This window comes from Pogona vitticeps, chromosome 7 (assembly GCF_051106095.1).
Source record: "Pogona vitticeps strain Pit_001003342236 chromosome 7, PviZW2.1, whole genome shotgun sequence".
In the NCBI taxonomy this organism is placed as follows: Eukaryota; Metazoa; Chordata; class Lepidosauria; order Squamata; family Agamidae; genus Pogona; species Pogona vitticeps.
In genome coordinates this window covers 1,724,032-1,745,590 of record NC_135789.1, presented here as the reverse complement: position 1 = coordinate 1,745,590, position 21,559 = coordinate 1,724,032, and the positions used below count along the sequence as shown (strand labels likewise).

The window sequence follows — 21,559 nt, the reverse complement described above, 5'->3', positions numbered from 1 at the left end:
GCCCTGCCCAGGACAGCAGATGTTTAAGAGATTGTGGGGGGTTCAAGGCATCAAGGGGTCTCACCTCTGCCCCATCTTACCCAGTATTTATATGTTTCACATTACCTGGTATGTTTGGTTATCTGCCATTCCTGGTTTAAGCAACAAACCATGGTTAAACCAAACCATGGTTTACCGTGATGTGCAAATACACCCTCCCTCCCACATGTTTGTCTTGCCATCTGCAGGGGAAGAAATCCACTGGAAAAACTGGGAGCCCTGGGTGTGCATGTGCGAGTTACGTAAGCAGGCCCGGATCCGGCATTTTGTGGTGCGGGCTGCCAACCTCTCTCTCGACCTGAAGACCTCGGCGTTTTGGCAGGAGAAGCCGTGTTCTTTGCTCAACTGCGCTCAGTGCCTGCCAGAGGAGTGCCTGGGTGGCGCCGGACATGAGCGCGCCAGCTTCGACCACCAGTTTGAGAGCCTTTCCTCTCGTCAGCCACACGATGTGGAGATCCTGCTGCCTCCTCGCTCGGACGTCCCGACGTACGACAGCCTGCCTGTCGTGGATTATGTCGGAGATGAATAGAGGGCCTAAATGGAGCCTTGGACTACACCCCCCATCTGCCACTGACAGCATTGGACCTGGGTGATGGGTGTTGTAGTCCGACACCTCTAAAATACGATGTTTCCGTCGCTGATCTGTGCATTTTTCGGCAACGACAAGGGAGGAGGTTGGGAAGCCTGCCATGAAGAGGAGGAGGAGGCTGGAGGCAAACCAGCCGCCTTCTCGTGCAATGGTTTGCGATCCTGTATTTAATGATGAGGGTCTACTTGTAGATGGAGTGGATCGCCATCAATATAAAACGTCCTGTTGCATCTGGAGGCTGGTTTCTGGTTTGAGTCACAGCTTACCTTGAAAATTCAAAGCCTGAGAAAGTTGGGTGTTTTTTCCTTTCTTTCTGGGGGTGGGTTGGGATCACACCTCCCACACTTGTTTGGGGATTCTGGGCAATGTAGAACCAAAAACAGGATTTTTCAGAAGTCATTGCAGGCCAGTTTCTTTAAAAAAAAAGTGAGCTATTTTTAAGAGAAATTAAAAAATTGCAGAAGCCGCCTTATTCTGTTGAGCCGAAAATAAATACATAAACACTTCTAACGAATTCAAAACGTGCACGCAGATGAACCCACGACCTATGAAATGCTCTGGGTAGAGCAATTTTTTGTGTGCCATCAAAGAGATAATTACCATAATAATTCTAATAGAGAAACTGTCTCTACACAGTTCTGCTTAAGAGAACTTTGTAGGCATTAATTGCAGCCACCAGAAAATGACGGCAGAGCACGCTAGGAAATGTTTGCGAGTGTGTAAGAAGTTGCTGAGGCGAAATGTCAGAAATTTGCTTAATATCACCAGTAAAAAGAGCGGCTGCTCACTTTTTAAGGCCAGTAAATGCTGCCTTCGGAGGAAAAGAGATAGCAGATACCCTTTCCTCATCTTGTTCTCTTTCTATCGGCTGTAAGAATCTTGATGGCGTTGAGGTAAACAAATGTATATGAGTTTTCTAAGAAAATGAGAAAGCCCGCGAACCACTGCGGTACGTTGTGATCGTTAAAAATAACCCACGAAAGAGTCCAAATCAGATTGAAATGAAATAGGGGATGTTCGCAGAGGCTCCCCCGTCTGGTTTCCCCTACCCCCAACTGGTGCTACTTCATTTCTGTTGGGTCAGATACCCCATCATCCCGCACTCGCACAACCCATGGGTTCTGTAGTCCGAAACAGGGAGACGGGACCCGGTGGAAGGAAGCCGGTGTCCTTTTCTTCCAGCCCAGACCATCTCGGAGCACGGCTTGCGAAGAGCGGCTGTACAGAACGATACTGCCCAGATACCCACTGCAATGGAGGGGGTACAGCTGGAAAATGCAAAATTCTTCTTAGAACAACCCTTGAAGTTGATGAATCATATTTTCCAGGTGGTTTTTTTTTCTTTCTTTCAAAGATCACAGCAGTGAAGGAATAGGCCATTTTAATTTGGCTGGTCCTCATCTCTGCTCCTGGCACACTCCTGAATGCCTTTCTTTGGATGCCGACCTGTTCCAGTTTCCCAGTCTGGATGCTTCCCGGGGCAGAGACCTTCCTGGTTATAAATCACCATTGAGTGGGACTCCCTTCTTGCTGTGTGAAGAGTTGCAGTTTACTCTTTCAGGCACCGCCACCCCACACCACCGGCTCCCATTCCACCCCATTCCCATCTTTTTGAGCCCACTCAGTTCTCCGTCAGCAATTTCTTCTTTCCCCCCCCCCGCCCCCCCCCAATTAATCATCTTTATTTCGTTGGAAATCACCAGTTAGATTGATTCTCCGTCATGGCAAGAGATGGGCTCTGGCATTAAGGGTAAAGAGGTTCAGTTTGCTCTCTCAGGTGATTCCCTACACTTCAGGCTCCCATTCCACCTCTTTCAGCGGCTGAGCCCACTCAATGCTCCATCCACCTCCTGAGGTTGTAGGGGCTTAGGTCTAAATGGTTTCCTTCAAACTTCAGGGCTCCCCCAAGACGGCTGGGGCTGCTCGCGCCCTCTTGTATGCCAGCGGGGCTTTCCTTAGCTGGGGGGTAAGATGGGGAAGGCAAAGCCAGGGCTGCGGTGATAATGGAAGGTTTTGCACCCCTCCTGCATGCTTGTGCAGCCTTGTTTCTAATTCTGCAGTCCTGGGCAGCTGCATGTCTACTCTCCTGCTATAATCCTGAGCAGCTACTGTACATTTCTTCTGCTATAATCCTGCACAGTTGTAGTGCAAAGAGGATTGTTGTTTTTTTAGGTCCTGAAGAGTATGCCGTCGTAACTGATCCAGTGGCTCAGTAATATGGGAGCAAAACCACCGCTTTCTTGATGCACGTCTGGGGCCCCTCCTCGGGAGTAACGCCCCCTCGATGGTTGCCCCTACGCAATGAGGTCCCTGGAGTTTTTTTCCACCCATAAAAGTCCATAAAATTCAGGTAGGTTTGGGGTCCCTGAGCGTCTCTTGAGGGGCGGGCGGGCGGGCTTCTCCTTTATCTATATGGAAGAAAACAGCAAAGCCAAAAGAAATGTTTTAAAATGAGTCTCGCAGCACTTTCAAGAAGGGACCCAATTACTCCCGGGGAAGTGGGTTGCAATCCAGAACAGCTCACGTTTATTGATTTATTTTATTTTTAAAATGGCTTGCTCTGCCTTTCTCCTGGAAAAAACAAAGGACCCCCGGGGGCTTACAGCCTTAAAAACACAATATGAAAGGCTAAAAAATATATATAGTAAATTGTTTCAGGTGTGAAAGAAGAATAAATAACATATTTTTAAAAGACCTCTGTTTCTGGGTCTCTTTTTTGTCTTTATTTCGAATAAAGAACACCGGTTGCCTTTTTCCGAACACTGTCCTTTGTTGTCTCCTCCTTTTATAAATAATAAAAGGATTTCCCCTCTTTAATCTTGTGGGGGATGTCCTCGAGTCCCATTTTGGGGAGGCGAGAATAGGAGTCAAACCCCCTAACGAACTTCTTTCGATTCGGGGAGCCGTTCCAGGAGATGGTCGAAACTGCCCGAATTTCGGAGGCAGCGCGACCTGGTCAGAACGAGCCGCCCGCCTTCCTTCCTGGCAGTCCCACCACAAAGTCCCAAACTGAGAAATCAGACCGATCATCTTTTTTTAAAAAAAAAAATCTTTATAAACTCACTTCCCCGATGGGGCGGCCAGAAAAAAAAGAGCAGGTTGCTCATAGTTTCCAGCCAGACAGGGTCACCCTAAATTATAATGGACTTTACAGCACATGGTCATTATTCTTAAATGACTCTTTTAATGTTCTCCTCTTTTTTCCCCCCTCCATATCCTTCCTCTTGCTTTGAAATGAAAGATGGCAGCGGTTTTCTCCTCGACCCCTCTCTCTGTTTTGCGGTGGGGATTTTTTCCCTCCACCCCATTAGCCAGTAATATATTAAGTCTAAGATTGGGGATTTTTTTTTCTCCAAACAGGGCTTGATGACAAATCCCATCAGCTTGACCCATAATCAGGGTGACGGGCATTGTAGTCCACCACCCCGGTGAGGAGGAAAGGTGTTCCCTATATAAATAAGACCTTGGGCAGGTTCCTCTCTTTCAGGATTATATAACCCATGATCCCCCAGCCAGCTGGGAACTAAAAGAGGAAACTTGAGTTATATCAAATGATGTCATTTGGCCACGAGCCACAGAAAGCTAAAGGGAAGGGTGGTAAAGCACAGAAGAATTAATCCACTGCTTTGTTTTAGGATCACAAACCAGAAGCTGCGCAGATTCCCTCTTTTCTTCCTCTTTTCAATCTCTAGGGAATCCTGATCGGTTTGTTTACATTAGCCTTTGCAAAAGTCACATCAATCCCCAGTGGGTAGACAAACTTCCGAAACAATCAAATAAAAATTTAGTAAAAAAAATTTTTTAAACCTCACTCTAATAAACACTTCAGTTTTTCTAGTTGTGCCACCGTCTCCCCCCAATAAGGCACAGGGAGACTACAGGTCCCATCAGCCTCTGTAGCCCCCAGCAACAAACCCCATCTTCCCATCCTAGCCTGGAAGATTATATAGGTAGTGTTTACCTGCCTGGATTTTTCCTGGAGTTCTCTTGACCCTTGGGCCGGACCTGGACTTAATTTTTGGCGATTCCTGGACCCCAACCTTATTGCTGCTGGTTCCGACTGATGCTCTCCGGCTTCTGACCTTGGACCGGTTTATCCGACCCTGCCTTTCCTTTCTTGAAGCAAATCACGACACCCTGGGGGTCCTGTCAGTCTCAAGACGTGGGTGGCCACAAACCCCATTATCCCTCGTCCAGGGTTGGAGGAGGATGGAGTTTGTAGTCGTCACATACCCCCACCCCACCCCACCCCCTAAGTCGAGACCCCGAGCTCGCACATTGAGCGAGGGGGGGTTCAAGACGCGAAGGAATAAAAGGAAGGGTTACTTTCGCCCCCTTTTCTGGGTCTGAGAGGGTTTTTTTAAAAAAATGGATCGTTGCGCCCTGGAGTTTCTAAAAGTGTTCTTAAAAGAATCATTTCATGGGCCGCTTTGCATATAATATTTGTTTCGTCCTTTTTTAAACATTTGCGTCCTCGCTGGGTTTTTTTTATTTTTTATTTTTTATTTTTGGCTTTAAATGGGGTCTTGTTCGTGACGTCGGCCGCCTTGGGTCCTTTTAAGGCGCAAGGCGGAGCAAAAACAAAAAGTATTTTAAATCGACAAATGGTGTTTTTTGTTTCGTCGCAGCCGGGCGCTCCTTCTGTCCATTTCACAGAAGGTAAACTGAGGCCAAGCAGAGCCCCCCCCCCAAAAAAAAATGGTGTGGGGAGAGAAACCAGCGAGGATGCACAGGGCAGACGGGGTGCCTCGGGAGGCGACCCTTCAAGGCCAGCTCTTATCCTTGGGAAGGGGGACGCGCATCTCGCTCCATCTTTACGCGCGGGCGGGCGGACGGGACGGAACTCCCACCGGAGCGGCTGCGCCCCCCCCGCAAGACCCGGCTTGGGTTCTTCGCCCGAGAGGAGGCTCCGCGGGTGCGCAACTGGGGAGAAGGAGGCGGCTGGCCTCGGGCGCCGGTGATTTGGGGGTGGGCCTGCGGTTTTTGCGCCTGGAGGTAATTCGCTGGCCTTCAAGCGCGCCGGAGAGCTTCGGGGAGGGGCACTGTGGGTGGTTTCTTATTTTTTGGACGGGGGGGTGTCTGTCTTCCCAGCTCTCTCTCTCTCTCTCTCTCTCTCTCTCTCTCGGTTGGGTGCCGGCTGAGCGGGCGCTGCGCCTTTGGAGAGGCTGCGTTTTGGATCGCGGGGCGCGCCGCGCGCTTTCCACCCCGGAGAGCCTCGCTTCTGGAGGCGAGGGCAGGGGCCGGACCGGCATGCGTCTCCTCGGGCGACTGGCCCTCCTGGGGTTCCTCCTGCTCCCCAGGATCGCGGCTGCGCCTTCTCAGGTGAGGATCGGGTGGTTGTTGTTGTTTCCTTTTCAAAAGGCGCGCCAGGCTTGCGCCACGAGGGAGTTTTGGATGCGTGTGAGGGAGTTTTTTTTGGGGGGGGGGGCTAGAGACTACAGCGCCCAGAATGCGCAGCCGCGTCAGTCTCCCAGGAGGTGAGCGGGCAACTGAGGAATACAGATCCCATGATCCCCCAGCCGGCTTGCAGAAGCGATTTTGGATCGGCCTTGCGATATCCAAGGGGCTCTACCCATTGGTTAATTTTTAGCGATAATATGTCTTTCCTCCAGTGAATGCGGGGCAAGGTCTTCTGCTCTAACCACTCCACCAGGCTGCTTCTTGCCTTATTATTCTCTGCTGCCCTTCCCTTAAGGAGTTTCTTCTTCAAGGGAAATTCACACATCTTTCCAGCCTTCCTCATAGGAAGGAGAAAAGCTCCCCCCCCCCCAAAAAAAGGATATTAAGGCAAAACAGAGGGAAAAAGCAGTTAATGCAGCCCCTTATCTGCAAGACACAGATGTAACTTTTTGTTAATTCTGCCCAGGAAAGTCTGTATTTATAGCTTGTCTTTTCCATTGGTGGAGAAAGGGACTCCTCTTGCAAACCAGCTGGAGACAGGAAGGAATCTGAGCAGCCAAGTTCATGGCTGGCATGCTGCTGGTTCAAAGCACAGGAGCCCTGCTGGAGAGAAAATGTGGCAACCTTCAACATGTAATAATGCTCAACTCAAACCCGCTCCCCTAATCCACATTCTGGCTCGGGTGCCAGGTTTTGCCCCTAGTGTAAGAAGCGTGAACAAAGGCAAGGGTGACTTGGAGCATGTGCAGAGAGCAGCAACAGGACAACCCCCCCCTTTGTGCCCCAATATCTGGGGGTTTAAGCTGTGCTTTCCCATTGGATCAATTATTTAAAAATAATAAGATAGCGTCTAGGCAACATTCCCCATATCTCAACTGCGATTAAGAAAGAGAGTTAAAATGAAGATGAAACAGAGCGTTTTTACTGTGTTTCTCAGATGTGGTTATTGGTTTCTCAAAAATGTGTCGAAGGGAAATCCCATGTGAGGTCTGAGGCCATATCAGAAGAGCAACGACTGTAATGTTGGCCCTGTGGGTCGAGCCGATCCCTGAAGCCTCGGATTTACATGAACCCGTGCGGTCTTTGGCCTCTAATTTCTTGTCATCCCATTCATCTCTAGCAAATCACATTTTAACTATTTTTCTTTTTTTTTTTCCTGATTCAGCACGGCTGGTTTCGGGCACACTCAAGAGAGGAGCGCACAAATGAGTCATGCCTCCCTCTGAATGAGAAAGCAAGGCTCGCATACTTGTGAAAAAAAAGAACCGTCGACTGGGGGGGCGTTTCCTGAGCGGAAGGGGCTTGGGGTTCAGGGGAGGCGCGCAAACCCTGCACGCACACATGCCCCGAGGAAGAGAGGATGCTAGGTTGGGATGAACCGAGTTCATGGGTAGCGCGCGGTCTGCCTCTTTCCTCCGCTCTTAAGGCCCAGAGACACCTCTCCAGATCATTTCTGTCCTGGGTCTCGGGTAGGCCCTGCCAGGAAGGCTGGAGCGGCCGACTAGGGTTTTTGGGTGGGGTGGCCGTATTCCAAACGCAAAAGTGGGATACCTTCATAGACCGCTTAAAACATTTTTTTTCCTCGGACAATCCCTTTTGGGGATGAAAACACCCCCTTCATTGCGTTTGTACCAGTGTGAAGAATTTAAAGACCAAAACTTTAAAAATGTCCAAACATCCAGGGCAGGATGAATTTGGCCCAGAAAGGTGGACGTTAGGAGTCTGGTGCTGTTTTATGGTGCGGATACAGAAACTGGGGTGATCATTTCGTCAGCTCGCTAGCTTTGGCCAATGGAGGTCAGATTAAAGCCCAAACGGGTATTACCCAGCGGGCGGCAGTTCTGCTCTGATGATGATGGGAGTTTGTGTGTCTTTTCGTTGGTCCAAGGTGTCTGTGTGTGTGTCATGAAGCCATTTTCTGGATCCGCTTCTGAGCTGCGTGGTCTGGGTTTGATTTGGGTTCCCCCCCCCCCAATGAAGGAATGCAAAGACAGGAGTCGAAACGAGAAAAGCAGTTGAGAGATGAAAAGGGGAAAGAAACGGCTGATTCTTAAAAATAATAATACTAAGGTTTTCAAGAGTTAGCCATAAGCGACTGTGGTTAGACGGTGGGGGGGGGGGGAGAGGAAGTACACTCATCTCTGTTTCTCTGTCTGTGTCTAACGGTGCACAAATTTCAGGTGAGTTTCTTTGCTGGAGGTTTTCCTATTTCCATCATCTCCCTTCCCTCCGACAAGGCTTGGCTTAAGCCCGCCTTATGTGTTAAGCTCTGTTGAGGGCTTCAGGCGGCAGATGCTGCAGGGAGGGCAGCCTCCCTCCTGGCTGGGGTGGCCTCTGCTCCTTTGCCTCACGCAGCCCCCACCTCTTGGGGGGGGGACCTCCAATAGTCGCCGGCAACTCAGCCGGCCTGCAAACTGGGCGCCTCGCCTGGTTTCTTCTGATTCTTATCCCTGGTTAGTTTTTGGAGATCACTGATCTTAAGCGAATTCCAAGACACTTTTTGCACAGAAAAAGGCTCTGGTTTTATAGCCCGGGATAGCATTGCCTGAAAGAAGGGAATCCTGGTTTGCAGCCTAGAAAGCAGCTGGATAGAGCTGAGTGCTTTTTTTGGAGCCGTTCGGTTAGTTCTGCCAAGCCACCTGCTTCCATTGGGAGCACGCTTGGGGTGTTCTTTCCTCTTCCCTCCTCCTCCCTTTTTCCTTTCATGTTGTGCCTTCTCATTGCTAAGCCAAAAGATAGGAACTGTCTCATTTTTTCTCTCTGTCAATCCGCAAACTAGTCTTAGGAGTGTTTGAGGCTGAAAAGCAGTTTAAAAAAAAAAGTCTGAAGCTGCTCCAGATACCTAAAATCTTTCCCTATCTGGCCATTCTGGGGACTGAACTGTAGGATCAAATGTGTGACTAGGTCAGAGTGACAGTGCCTTCGCCCCGAACATCCCTCGTGGGGAGTTTTTGGCGCTCCTCCCTTTGTGCTTCATTTCAAGAGCTACTGATGAACCCTACTCATCAGTCACGTGTTGAACCAGCAACCCACCATTCACAGCATTTTTATTATTATTATTAATAGCCATGAATGACTTACGTTTGAAGAGAAATACGGTCATTTCTGCTATTAACCCTCTGGGCTGTGGATGAGCTGTTCCCCCGAATGTGTGAAATTCGCCTACATGTTCTCTGAAGTTTCTGGTTACATCACCGCCTGCTTTTTTTAATTTCCCAGTCAGTTGAGACAGCCGCCCTATCCTAATTCAAGGCTGGTGTCATGGAGAACCTCAGCCTTGTGAATTTAACTCTGGAAAATCCTGAGAATTGCCCAGTTTGAAAGTCAGTCCCACTTCTGGACCGTAGAAGCAGAGTGGGAGGTAGGGAAGAAAGGAGCCGAAAGGAGCCTCTGAGACTACAGGTCCCATGATCCTCCACTCTTGCCCCTGTCGGATGGGCCATCTGGGTCCTGAACCCCCAAATGTCTGAAAGGCTGAAGGCTGACACCCCCCCGGCCCTTCACACTTTCAATGGGGCGCTGCATTTTGTGAAATCTGAACAACGCCGACTTTCTGCCCCGAGGCGATTACAGTTTAATATTTCAGAGGGTTCAAAAGGTGTGGTTGTTTAAATTGGATTTGCTTGCATTGTGACTTTCTGTGTGTTCTACGAAGAAGTAGGAAATCCTGTTCCTTTTGGCGGTGCTTATTCCCAAGTTAAGGTTTTAAGATGTTACAAATTTGAGATTCATCCCGGCAGTTTATGGGATCCAGGAGGGTTGCATCAGAAGTTTTTTTTAATATCAGAACTGGGAGCAGGGATTTAACCCCATTCCCTCTCCTCCACTTTGCATCATTTCTCCGATCATCCTTTCCTCCAGCATATATTTGTCTAACACCATCTAAAGCTTCCCTGCGCCCCCTCCAGTTCATTTTCTCTCTCACACTCGCTTTTTTTTAAAAAAATACTTTTTCTTTGTACATGAGACTGTGGTGGTGTCAGACTACGATGCCCATCAGCCCCCACCAGCTCACAATGAGGGATAATGGGACTGGGAGTGTCGGCTCATCAGGATCAGGAGGGAGAGAGCCCAAAGTCCCAGTGGTGTTGCAGAGAGCGGGGTGGGGTGGAGGGGTTAGAGATGTGACCCTCGTATGTTATTTTTCTTTGACTACAACTCCCATGAATCCTAGCTTATGGAGAGAGATGATGGGGCCTGTAGTCAACAAAAACATCTGGAGGGGCAAAGTGGGCCACCCTGTGTTGATCTAGGACTCGGCAGGTCAAGGCTCTAGTCCCTAGGGAGTAGGGATGTGTGTGTGTGTGTGTGTGTGTGTGTGTGTGTGTGTGTGTGTGTGTGTGTGTGTGTGTGTGTGTGTGTGTGTGTGTGAGATCACATGATCTCAGGGGGGCCTACACTGCAAGGTTGTCGTTGTGGGAATCAAAACAGGGAATGAAGAGAGAGGAGCGCCTGCCGTCTTGAGTTCACCAGAGGAAAGGCAGGACACCATTTTAACTGTTTTGAGAATCTGTGTTGTTTGGGTTGTTTCCCCCCCTCTTGGGGCCAAAGGGAGGGCGTTTGTCCACCCGGGCTAAACCCCCCCCCCAATCATCCTTGTGGATGTCTTTGTCCTTTCTTCTGCCCCACTCAGGATTTTAACCGTGGCTTTGGTCTCTGTAACCTCCTAGGGTTCGGCTGCGTCCCGCCACGACTGCGCCGGGGGTCCCCTTTACTACGACGAAGCAGCGCGCACCTGCTGCTACCGATGTCCCGAAGGTCAGTGCCTTTTAAGGAGGATGGTGGGGGGGTTTTGTGCCTTGTGGCACCAGGCTTCTGGCGGCGGGCCAGGGAGAACCCAGAGGGCCAAGTCCGATGGCTTTGAAAAAATCTTTTGATCGGATCCGACTCCTGCTTTTTCCTTACCTTTGGAGCGTGGCGTGCAAAAATGGAGCCTCCATGAGCCAGTGCAGTGTATCTTTGAATATATAATTCCTGTCACATGGTCAACAGGGAGGGGCTCCATCCCTCGGATCTCTCAGAGTACGTAGTAGGGAGGGCTGGGGTTTCCCAGGGACAGGATATTGTCGGGAGCTGGCCCTCGACATAGGCTCAGAGGCAACATGATTCTCAGTCTGCTCTGTGTCTCTAAAACACTCGCAGGCCCCTGGTTGGCCCATGGATTCTCATGAACCCCAAACCAGAAAGAGGCTAGACCTTAAGAAGGTTGAACTCTGTGCTGTTCTAACTGTGGTTTCCTTGTCGCAGCCGGAGGCGTCGACCACCCCAGCCCTCTGAAATCAGTAAATAAATAAAACCCGCTAGAGTGTGGTCTTGAGTTTGGGAAGGGGGGGGGAATGTCCTCCCTCCAAGAAACTGCCCTGTGAGGAGAGGTGCTTGGATTTGGCCCATGAGTCATTTAGCAAACCGAACGGCCTCAGAGCAAAAGCCTTCAAACTCCCCTCTGTAGGTGGGGACATTTTGGGTGGTTTTTATTTTCTGGAAAGAAAAAAAGAAAGAAAAAATTTCTGACATTTCGATGTTTTTGTGACTGCCCTTTTGAAAGCTGTGCCCATCCTTCGGTGTGACTACATAACCCATCCTCTTTGGTCTGTAGCACTCTCCTCTCCACCCAAGTTCCCTGATGCTTCGATACTGCAAGGCCGTGTGCCGTCCTTGCCCCCCCCCCATATCACGTGTTTCCTCGCCTCCTGTACCTTGCAGTTTTGCTCAGCGACTGTTGTGATTGGTCCCCAGGAGGTAAACACGGACTTCATTTCCAAGTCTCACGGCCCAGGCAGAAGATTTGGCCGGTGCTCATACGGACCTGCGTCCCACTTCCAAACCAAGTGCTATCTTTATCGGGGTGCCCTTCCCCCTGTCTTTTAGGATACCGTGCAAAGACTGCCTGCCCCAGAGATGTTTCCAGTGGTTGCACGAAGGTGCCCTGCCAATCAGAGTCCTTTCTGAACTCGAATTATGTGACGCCCCATTGTGAGGCTTGTGTGTCCTGCAACCCAGGTATTCCTTCAGCTCTGCGCCCCTAAATCCCTTGCAGTTTTTGGACCTATCTCCACCTCGGCCGGAAAGCCCGGATTCTGCTCCTTCTGGAAGTCTTTCTGAGCCGGCCCGACCGTTGGGCAACAGAAAAGGCCAGTTGGTTTGGGTGATGTCGGTTTCAGTCTTTAATCAAACTATTTTAATTAAGCAATTATATGATGGTGTGGCTTTTGTTTACTGTGTTTTGGGGTGGTATTTGTTGAGCCCTTGTTAGTCGTCCTGTTTTTCACTTTCAATGTTGCCTTTTAATGGTTTATACTTTCTGTTGGTTTTTTTTTTAACTTTAAATGTTGTCTTTTCAGGGTTTTTTTTAAATTAAAAGAACCTATTTAAAGCTGAAATTAGTAAGTATACAAATACTAAAAGGGGTGAAACAAATACCATACTAAAAGACAGTGCGGGTGGGGGGGGGGAAGCAACATCAAAATCACATTGAAAGCAGAAAAAGCATAGCCATCCATTAAAAAAAAAACCCATGTAGGCAGCCAGGCACTGCGGGAAAGCTTGCCTGAAGAGAAAGGTCTTGGCCTGCTTGTGGAAGGATGGCAAAGACGGGGCCAGCCAGGGGCATCCAGTGGGAGGGAGTTCCACCGTCTGGAAATTTTTCTTTGGTTTCTCCTCCGCAGAGCGCCACCTTGTAGAGACACAGCCTTGCACCCCTACGTCCAACCGGGTGTGCCAATGCCAGGCTGGGTGGTACTGCCAAACGACACCGGGGAAGACCTGCCATCGGTGCAACCCCCACTCCTCGTGCAAGCCCGGGTTTGGCGTCCGGACCAGAGGTAGGAGAAGCAGAAGGCGTTCCCTTTCCATCCATTTATTTATTTACAATATTTATTTACAATCTCGCAAGGCTCTTGGTGGACGGTTTTCGTGTCTCCCTTTCAACCCAACCCTTGTTTTTTTCCACCAGGCACAGCTGAGAGGGACACCGTCTGCCAGAAATGTCCCCCGGGAACGTTCTCTGATGAAGAGTCGAACACGCAGCCCTGCAAGAACCACACCGAGTGAGGCATACTCTCGTGGCTGTGATTTATTCAGTCTCTGTGTGTGTGTTTGTGCCAATAGGTCGTCCAGTCCTGTGGACACAATCCAGGGGACCAGAATTTTCTCCAGATATAGCAGCGCTGATCCCTGCCCTCTAAAGGACAGGCACCGGCCGGCCCTACCGTTGGGCAGGGTCAGGCCGCTACATGCCTGCTTTGGCTGATCCTTCCAACCCTTGTGATTTCTGCTCTCCGTTGCTCCTTGGGATTGTGGGTCGTGGACTACCTTACTGGGCTGTTGTTAAGTCCCATGTCCTCTCATTCCCTCCCTCCTGCTGCCAGCTGTGCCCAGCTCAACAAGCTCACCCAGACCGCAGGGAACGCCACGCATGACAGACGCTGCACCGACCAGGCGGCTGACCGGCAGCTGAACCTTGCGGTGCCCGTTGACACCGTGGCCACTCTCCTGAAATTCCGGCCGGCCACCATTCCAGGCACCAAGGAGCCCTCGGCTCCATTGGGCAACAGCTCTGTCGGCATGGTCTTTAGCATCACAACCGGGAGACCCCAGGCCGGATTCGACCCTAGCCACATTCCTCGCCACGCGACGCTGGCGCGAGCGGAGAGAACATCCAGAAGAGGTTCGTAGACGGGGCATCCTTCTGGGGCGGAAAGATCGGGACCGAAGAGGGCTGGGATGGGTAGCGGTTACCATTTTTTTCCTTTTGGTTTTGCAGATGGTCGGAGTTTGGCCCTTTTAGGAGCCTCGCTCCTGGTGGTGTCCTTCGCCCTCCTGGCCGTCTTCCTGTTTCTGTGGCGGAGGAGAGCCTGCGCCCGGTGGATTGTGCCCCACAAAGTGAAAAGTGAGCAAACCCTTTGAGGAAATATTTCGCCAATGGCCGGCTGTTCAATGCTTGCATGGGGAGGAAAAAACCGCACTCGGGACCAGGGTGGGCGAGATCTTTATTAAATGACTTTTTTAAAAAACCATAAACTTCAGATCCAGTTTGACTCTGAAGTCAAACGCTAGCTGTTGTTGGTGATTTCTCACTGGTCTAATAAAGGTCTTTGGTATCTGTGTAAGGACCACATGGAGTCCCCCCCCCCGCCATCATCTCCTTTTTGCAAAACCAGTAGGTGGCGCTGTTTCCTTGGGTTTGGCAACCTGAACTATAATCCCAGTTAAATCTGGAGTTTAAAAAAAGACGTGAAATGCTGAGATTTGGGTTTGGGGGCCCAAGTGCCTGGAGGAAGAAAAGAAAAACCTTCCTCGAAGCTAAAAATAGACCCCCTCCAGGCTTGAGGGTCCAAGACCTGCCACCTCTCTCTCTCTCTCTCTCTCTCTCTCTCTCTCTCTCAACAAAAACTGGTTCAGAAGCATCTCAGCCAAGAATGATGGCTGCCAGCCCATAATATCCTGGGCTTGAGAACAGCCAGGGTTTGACTCCTTAGGGGTCAGCATCCCAGGCTTTTGACAGATGTGGGTTTGAACGGGTATTCTGGAGGATAGACTGCTCCTGAGAACAGAGGCTCGTCAGGATTATTCTCATGGATAGGGGAGGCTTTTAAAGACACCCTCACACCAAGGGGGGCTAAAAAGGGAGAAAAAGAGGGTCACAAATACCAGCCCCCTCTTTTCTAGTACCATCTGACACCCCACTGAAATCCATCTTTGCTTCATCTATTTAATGGAGTCTTGTGCTGAGATCTAAGGATTTTAAGGATATTGGATATTATCAGCATCAAATGTTCCAGAGAAATATGAAATGACAGGAGTTATAATTTCTTTTTTTCTGTTTTTTTTCCCCATTACAGTCACTCATCAGGCGAAGGTCTGTGGAGTAAGTATGGCCCCGATCCTGCAGGTTCCTCCTGCCCTCTCAAGGAGCATAAAAGAATATCTTGCACTGCGACGGAAGCCCTGCTTGAGTTTGTATTTGCAGCCACCTCACCCGAACAAAGGACCGAGAGAACGTCATCTTTGGAGAAGGTGGAAGGAAGTGAGCCAGGGAGAATCAAGCTCCCTGTGGACGAGAGAGTTAGATTTCAGCTGTGTGTGTGTCCCAACTGGAGTAAACCTTTCAAACCCATGAGGAATTGTTGCGTCAACAACATAAATGCCAGGGATTCAAGGGGGCTGCTTTAGTTGGGGCTAAGTTGTATTTAGATTTGTGGAACAACTTGTTCGTATGTAGCTTGATCTCCTCAGGCACTCTTCCTTCCTTCTTCTCCAAAGCTGTTGTTCTGAAAAGACAAGCAGTCAAGATTTCTGCTGTCTGTCTGTCTGTCTGTCTGTCTGTCTGCCTATCTAATTAGAACTCCTCGTCAATTACTTTGCTGTTTCCTCTCTTTGCAAGAAGCGGATTGATACTCTGTTGTCTGCGGACCCCGAGCCTGAAGGAGGAGATCCGGTTAGTGCCGAGGCCCTCCCCGAAACCCCCAGCGACAGCCCCCTCTTGGAAATGGAGGGACCTTCCGCCCTCGAGCCGGACGGTGCAGAGCTGGTGCAGGTGGACGGAGGGAGATGGACGGAACCCCCTCCACAAAGCCACACCAGCAACCGCATTGGTGAGTGAGCGGCCTGCCATGACCCAGGAGGAACAATAATCCCATCAGAGAGAGAGAGATTGATTGATTGATTGATTGATTGATTGATTGATTGATTGATTTTGGGAGGCACTGCAAAAACTGGAATAACCCAGAATATTTATGCACATATTCTTTTTCCACCCCACCTTTTCTGGAGGGAAAAGTTGTCGTCTGTCCTTTTATCCTCACTATGACCCTGTAAGGTAGGCAGAGAGAGAGAGAGAGAGAGAGAGAGAGAGAGAGACCTTTATGTATTTGAATGCTCCCTCTCAAGGTGTCACTTCCTTGAGGGAGCATTCACATCCAGATCTTGGAAAAGTCTTTTTAATCATCCTCATCCTCTTAGCTGAGAGGCAGCGCTGGAAGGGATCCTATAGATCATCCGGTCCAGCTCCTGTCTAGGAGGCACAGTGGGGGATTCGAACTCACAACCTCTGGCTCCGTAGTCAGAGGCCTCAACCACAGAGCTATCCAGCTGCTTGAACTACGTTGCCCAGAATCCCCCAGCTAAGAGGATCACCAGCAATGCTAGTGGGGGGGGATTTTGGGTCATGCAGTCCATTCATGTTTGTCTTTTTTTCCAAAGCTTTGCTTTGGGTGGGCGTGAGTTGGGGAGCATGGGAATGGCTGCATGGTGATGTTACCCACTCTCCTATCCCTAGAGAAGATCTACATCATGAGAGCCAACACGGTCATCGTGGGCTCCGTGTCGGAAGTGCCGCCCGGAAAGACCTGCGGCTCCGGAGACGAGGAAGATGAAAACGCCGGCGTCCAAGAGGATGGCGGCCAAGAGCAGGAGTTGGCGATGCATTATCCCGAACAGGAAACGGAATTTTGTCCAGGAAGCGACGTCACAACTCCTGTCGAAGAAGAATGGGAATTCCAGTATTCCGGGGGAAAGACTTTGGCAATCTAGGGGAACGATGGAGTCGCTTCAGCTGTGTTTTTAACGCATGAAGAATTAATCTTAGAATGGCAGAGCCGGAAGGGGCCCTCTAGATCATCCAGTCCAGCCCCTGTCAAGGAGGCCCCGTGGGGGATTCGAACTCCAAGCCCCTGGCTCCAGAGACCAAAAACCGCTGAGCTATCCAGTAAAGACCTTGGTGAAACTTTGCAGTGCTTCTTGGGGGCGATGGATCTAAAATGAAGAGATTTAAAAAAAAGGTTCATCGGCTGCAGGTTTTAGAAACTGAAGATTATTGGATGGGATGCGCATCGGCCTTTGAGTGATCAACCCTTTGGCAAAAAGGGAACTGTGTGGAAAATATTGCGGGGTGGATTTCCTAGATCTGAAAATGCTTATGGAGAAATGCAGGGGTAACCTCAGCCCTGTTTTTATTTGACTTCATTTGGATATTTAAATGCTTTTGGATTTATAGGGGTTTGGAATGCTATCGGATTTAGGGTTTTAAAGCAAGAACCTGCATGCATGCAAAATGCACAGCCACCCCACCCCAAAGGACCCACTAAGGTGCTGCTGTTGTTTCGCTTGGCAAAATGTCATGTCGTCATTGTGTTAGGTAGCTTGATACTCTCAGGCTTGCTTCCTTCCTGCTCCCCTGTAAAAATTACCAACAGGAGCAAAAGCTTTCTTGAAGCATTCCCGAGTACTGGACTCCCAGAACGAACTCTGTTTTTTGGATGTCAAGCGTCGTATGCTCCGTTTGGGTCCAATTTCTGGGTCTAGGTGGGATTATCGTTCCTCGCTCAAGGCCTGAGGAAGGGTAGGGCGCCCTTCAATGTGTTTCTGAGAATACCGCCGCTCCCAGCTTTTTACGGAGGCTTTTAAACTCCATTACCTCTTTGCCGAAAGTCTTACAACGGCCGCCTGAAGTTCTGTTTGAAAAGTATAAAGAAATGTTTGTTCTCTCCTGCGTGTAATCGCTCGGGGACGTTATCGGGGGGGGGATTGTAAAAATTGGTGTGGGTTACTGATTAACGCGCCGTCCCCTTTCGTAAAAAGAATAGAAGGCAGCTTTCGCCCAATGGCAAGATGGACCAACAGCAAACAAAGCCAAGCCTCTGTGTTCCAGGAACAAAGCCCGTTTATAAAAGGAACTGTCAGATCTCCAGGCCCCGGACTGGATGCTGGTTTGTCCTTGCTCCACCTTGTTGACGCTGCCACGTTTTCTCCATGGAAGGCTCCACGGACCGTTTACACACTGAGACGGAAACTGGCGCTCCTGTTCATGGGGAGAGCCAGCGAGAAAAGGCAGAAGAGGACCCTGGCCGAACAGATGGGTTAGAACCGTTAGAGAGTCCCCAGAGTCCAGCGACACAAATGGACAATGGCCCAGAGTGCGAAACATGCTCCATCGAGAAGCCCCAACATTTCCCTGCGAGAGAAGATCTACCTCCAGAGGCTGGGGGTGCGGGGCTCTCGGTCTCTCCCAAGCCGCCTGATTTGGATCCTGGGGAACCTTCGGAAGGGTTTGCCATCGGGGCCGAAGTCCCACCCAGGCAGACACGTCTGTCCAAAGCCTCGCTGGCCGAAATGGACTGCCTCGTCTGTTTCAACCGGTATAGCCCTTGCCGGCCACCTAAAGTCCTGGCCTGCCAGCACGCCTTCTGCGCCGTCTGCCTGAAGCTTCTCTTGCGCCACGAGGACCGCACCTGGGTCATCACCTGCCCCCTGTGTCGGAAAGCCACCGTGGTGTTCGGGGGCCTCGTCTGCAGCCTCCGGGACAAAGAGGAGGTCGTGGGTCGGCTGGAGGGCCTGGCCTTGGAGGTGGAGGAAGCCTGCCCCCCGCCTGATCTTCCTGGCGAGAGCCCTGCAGACCCTCCATCCGTCTCGGGGAACGACGAGGAGGCAGTTGGGATGACCAGCAGGGCGGCGGCGAAGAGGCTGGTGCTGCTTTTGCTGCTGGTGGCGGTCCTGATTGTTCTCGTCCTCCCCTTTCTCTACACGGGGCTGCTGAAGTGGGCCCTCTGCGCCCTGGTCCTTTTGGGACTCATTCTGTCCATGGTGCTTTGCTGCAACCCTCGGTGGGGATGTTCGGGCTCAGATGTCTGTTCTTGGCAGAGGAAAGAGAGCCAGGTTGCAACCATTGCGTGAGGACCTTCCCTGCCACTGGTTTTCGCCTTACGCTCTCGGGTCTCGTCCTGTGGACCGGTCGAGAGCAGAGTCGCGAGGGGCCGGCAGGGCCCAATCCGCCCAATGGACGCTGTGATCAGCAGGGTTGAGGATGCCAGGGCTCTCCCACGTGCCCCTCTCGCTCTCCTCCAGGTATACCTTCACACTTCCCTGTCACGTAGGGAGGAAAGGATTTTTCCCGGCTGCAAGTTGGCGAACTGTTACGCTCGGCAGTCTGAGCCCTTTTTGGGTGTCTGTGTGTCACGCTCTCGAATGGACAATCAGGAGCCACTGACTTGGCAAAAGACCTGCTCCTGGAAGGAGGGGAAGATGCCTGGAACTTGATAGGATTCTTGATCTGAATCCACCCAGCCGCATGGATTTTTGGATCTTCCCTTGGGGTTGCGGCTCTGAGGACAGTCAAGGAGGGGATGACCGTCCCCTGCAAAAAACCTGTCCTGCTCCCCTTTTGCTGGGATGCATCAGTGTGGAGCCACTTCTGATGATGGACCATCGGGGCAGGAGAGATAATTTCTCTCTTCCCCCCCCCCCCCGAAGACTCTCAGCAGGAACTCAGCATGCATCGGCTGGCAGAGAGGAGGCGTCATCTAATAAGCCCTCTCTCCTTCAGTCCAATGTACAGATCAGACTCACGAGTCCTGTTCTTAAACAAGAGATGAAGGGAGACAGGAGAGGAGCATGTGCTAAAATCTTCCATATCTCTTTTCCCTCAAAATCTTCTCAAGCCATGCAGTAAGGCATCGCCATGCACCGCTACTGCTGTCTGTCATGTCTGGGTCATGTCGTGTTTTCCAGAATAAAAGTTAATTTTTTAAACCTTTGAGCACTTGCATTTTATTTTGACCCAAAGGCTAACTCAGCAAAAGTGTGTGTGTGTGTTTGTGTGTTACAAGAAAACAAGGCGTTGAAGCATTTTTCTCTCATGTTTTTTCCCCTTTCTTTTGTGCTTCACTTGTTTGCTTCCAAATCCAGCCCTAGGGTCTGCCAGAAGCTGAGTATTAAAGAAATACTCAGAGTGAATGATTGAAACTGTAAGGGCTAGTTAAGGAGAAAGGAGTGGACTCTCTGGAGAACTTGAAGCTATTCTCCTCTGTGAGTCTCTGTCCTCCTACAGCATAACAAAACAGAAATTTACTGGAAATGCAGAACTTTGCCACAAGGATGCTCTCCCCCCACCCCAACCTTGCTGTTCTCCAAAACTGAAATGTCTTTCCAAAGCACATATCTTTGGCAATAAGAGCTTTAATCTCAAAATATGCTGATATTTTGGGTCCCACCCTTGTCCGTTTTGGCTGTGCCCCTCACAAGAATGTGCTACAGTGTCAAATTTTATTCTTCCAAAAATGAATTCGGTCCTTGAGTGGAAGGAGGTTCTCCAGCCTGGATTGTTTTAGCTTACAAGGAGGGTTAAAGTTTCACTTTGCTGTGGTTTTAAGGTTCTGAATGCAAACCGCTCTTGCAGAGTTGGCTTGTGGGGCAGATAACATGCCGCCTAGATGACAATTTATTTTATGAGTCACTGTGCAGCCTCTGAAAGTGTACAAAATTGAATCTTTTTCTTCTCAGTCCCTCCCATGACAAATGGCAAGACGACAAGAAAATGATGAGGAAAACAACATTTCCTTTGCTTCTTGCTAGAACATCAGCAAGAAGAGATGAGCGACATATCTCAGATGAGAAAGACATCTCTGGGCATGAGCACCGGGGCCAAAATGGGAGGCACACGATTAAAAGAGAAAAGAAATCAAAGAGCCCCTAACAAAAGCGGAGGAAAGGGAAGCTAAAAATAGGGATCGGCAGAAAGCTCAGCTTTTGAAGAGGCGAGAAAGATTGGCAGAGAGAGGCAGGGAGCGCCAGCCCCTTTTTTCCACGGTTTCTTGCAGGCTTCAAAGAGAATCCAGCGGATTGCTACTCATTTGCTGCTTGGCTCATGCTTCATACCGTCCAGAGGTTTGCTGGTGTGGGATGCACCTCCATAACAGGGAGACCGTCCTGTGACTTGGACAAAAAAATAAAAACAAAGCAAAAAGGTTGTAAGGACCTTCAAGATTAGCTGTTGTGTTTGAAGGCAGGCATTGGTTGAGAGCTGGACAGGAGATGGATTGACTCCCTCAAAGAAGCCACAGGCAGGGGTTTTACAGATCGCTCATGCCTAGGGTTGATGTAAATCCGAGGCCACTTGGTGACACGTAACTATAAGAAATGGTCGGATATCTCTGCTTCATTGTTAACTCTGTGTTAGCTGCACAAAAATGGGGGTCTAGAACAGTGAGAACAGCAATATAATATTCCGCTTTAGTGAGTTAAGACTTTCCCCAGATGTGGTCCAGATGCTGCTTAAATGCAGACATATGTGTTTGTCCATATCAGCATGGAAAGTCATGTCAGGGTACCAGCCAATTTTTTTAAAAAAAAACTTTTTATTTCCCAAGAACCCCCATTCTGAGCAGATCTGATAAATCTTTTAAGTTCAGGGCACCTGGACTCCAAAGTTTAAGTTTTCAACCTAAGGCAAGCAACTGGCTGAGCAAATTTCAGAGTGAATTTTGAGGGATCTGGTGATAGGGAAAGTCTGCAGCTGTTGCTGATATGAAATGTAACCAGGCTGTGAATCTGGTTTAAATGCACTTCCCTATAAACATTTTCCCCTCCTCTTAAGCTCTGAGATCCTGGTCTTCTCTGATTTATACTTTTCTTTTTAAAATGTTTAAATGTAGGCACTTGATTGCAAAGGAGGAAAGGGGGGGGGGAGCAAATAAGAAAAAAATCTATTGGACTTTAAAAGTTAGGAACTTTAAAAAAAACTCCCTTGCCCCGGGAAAT

The 21,559-nt window shown here is 49.8% G+C and overlaps 2 protein-coding genes across 4 annotated transcripts; both read left to right on the top strand.

The window, feature by feature from the left end:
* Window positions 1–5,726: 5,726 nt before the first annotated feature.
* On the top strand, window positions 5,727–16,558 carry LOC110073284 (tumor necrosis factor receptor superfamily member 8). 3 transcript variants are annotated; one of them, XM_078378928.1, is made up of 10 exons: window positions 5,727–5,950; window positions 10,699–10,786; window positions 11,897–12,028; window positions 12,694–12,849; window positions 12,981–13,074; window positions 13,396–13,694; window positions 13,791–13,916; window positions 14,869–14,894; window positions 15,411–15,621; window positions 16,305–16,558. In XM_078378928.1, exons 1-10 carry the CDS (start codon window positions 5,879–5,881, stop codon window positions 16,556–16,558), a joined length of 1,458 nt encoding a protein of 485 aa, XP_078235054.1. In that variant the 5' UTR covers window positions 5,727–5,878. The 3 variants fall into 3 exon arrangements, with proteins under 3 accessions (XP_078235054.1, XP_078235053.1, XP_078235052.1); XM_078378927.1 differs by having other exon boundaries at window positions 14,869–15,053; window positions 15,414–15,621; XM_078378926.1 differs by having other exon boundaries at window positions 14,869–15,053.
* Window positions 16,559–17,776: 1,218 nt separating this feature from the next.
* RNF186 (ring finger protein 186) lies at window positions 17,777–19,557 on the top strand. Its single transcript, XM_020782295.3, has one exon. It carries the CDS (start codon window positions 17,777–17,779, stop codon window positions 18,695–18,697), a length of 921 nt encoding a protein of 306 aa, XP_020637954.3. The 3' UTR covers window positions 18,698–19,557.
* The last annotated feature ends 2,002 nt before the right edge of the window (window positions 19,558–21,559 follow it).

What these genes read in the sequence shown, in the direction of transcription:
- RNF186 (XM_020782295.3), top strand. Translation starts at nt 17,777, where the DNA reads ATGGAAGGCTCCACGGACCGTTTACACACTGAGACGGAAACTGGCGCT.
- LOC110073284 (XM_078378926.1), top strand. Translation starts at nt 5,879, where the DNA reads ATGCGTCTCCTCGGGCGACTGGCCCTCCTGGGGTTCCTCCTGCTCCCC. An exon ending in CTGCTACCGATGTCCCGAAG is followed by an intron (nt 10,787 to 11,896) that starts GTCAGTGCCTTT and finishes CCTGTCTTTTAG; the next exon opens with GATACCGTGCAAAGACTGCC. An exon ending in TTGTGTGTCCTGCAACCCAG is followed by an intron (nt 12,029 to 12,693) that starts GTATTCCTTCAG and finishes TCTCCTCCGCAG; the next exon opens with AGCGCCACCTTGTAGAGACA.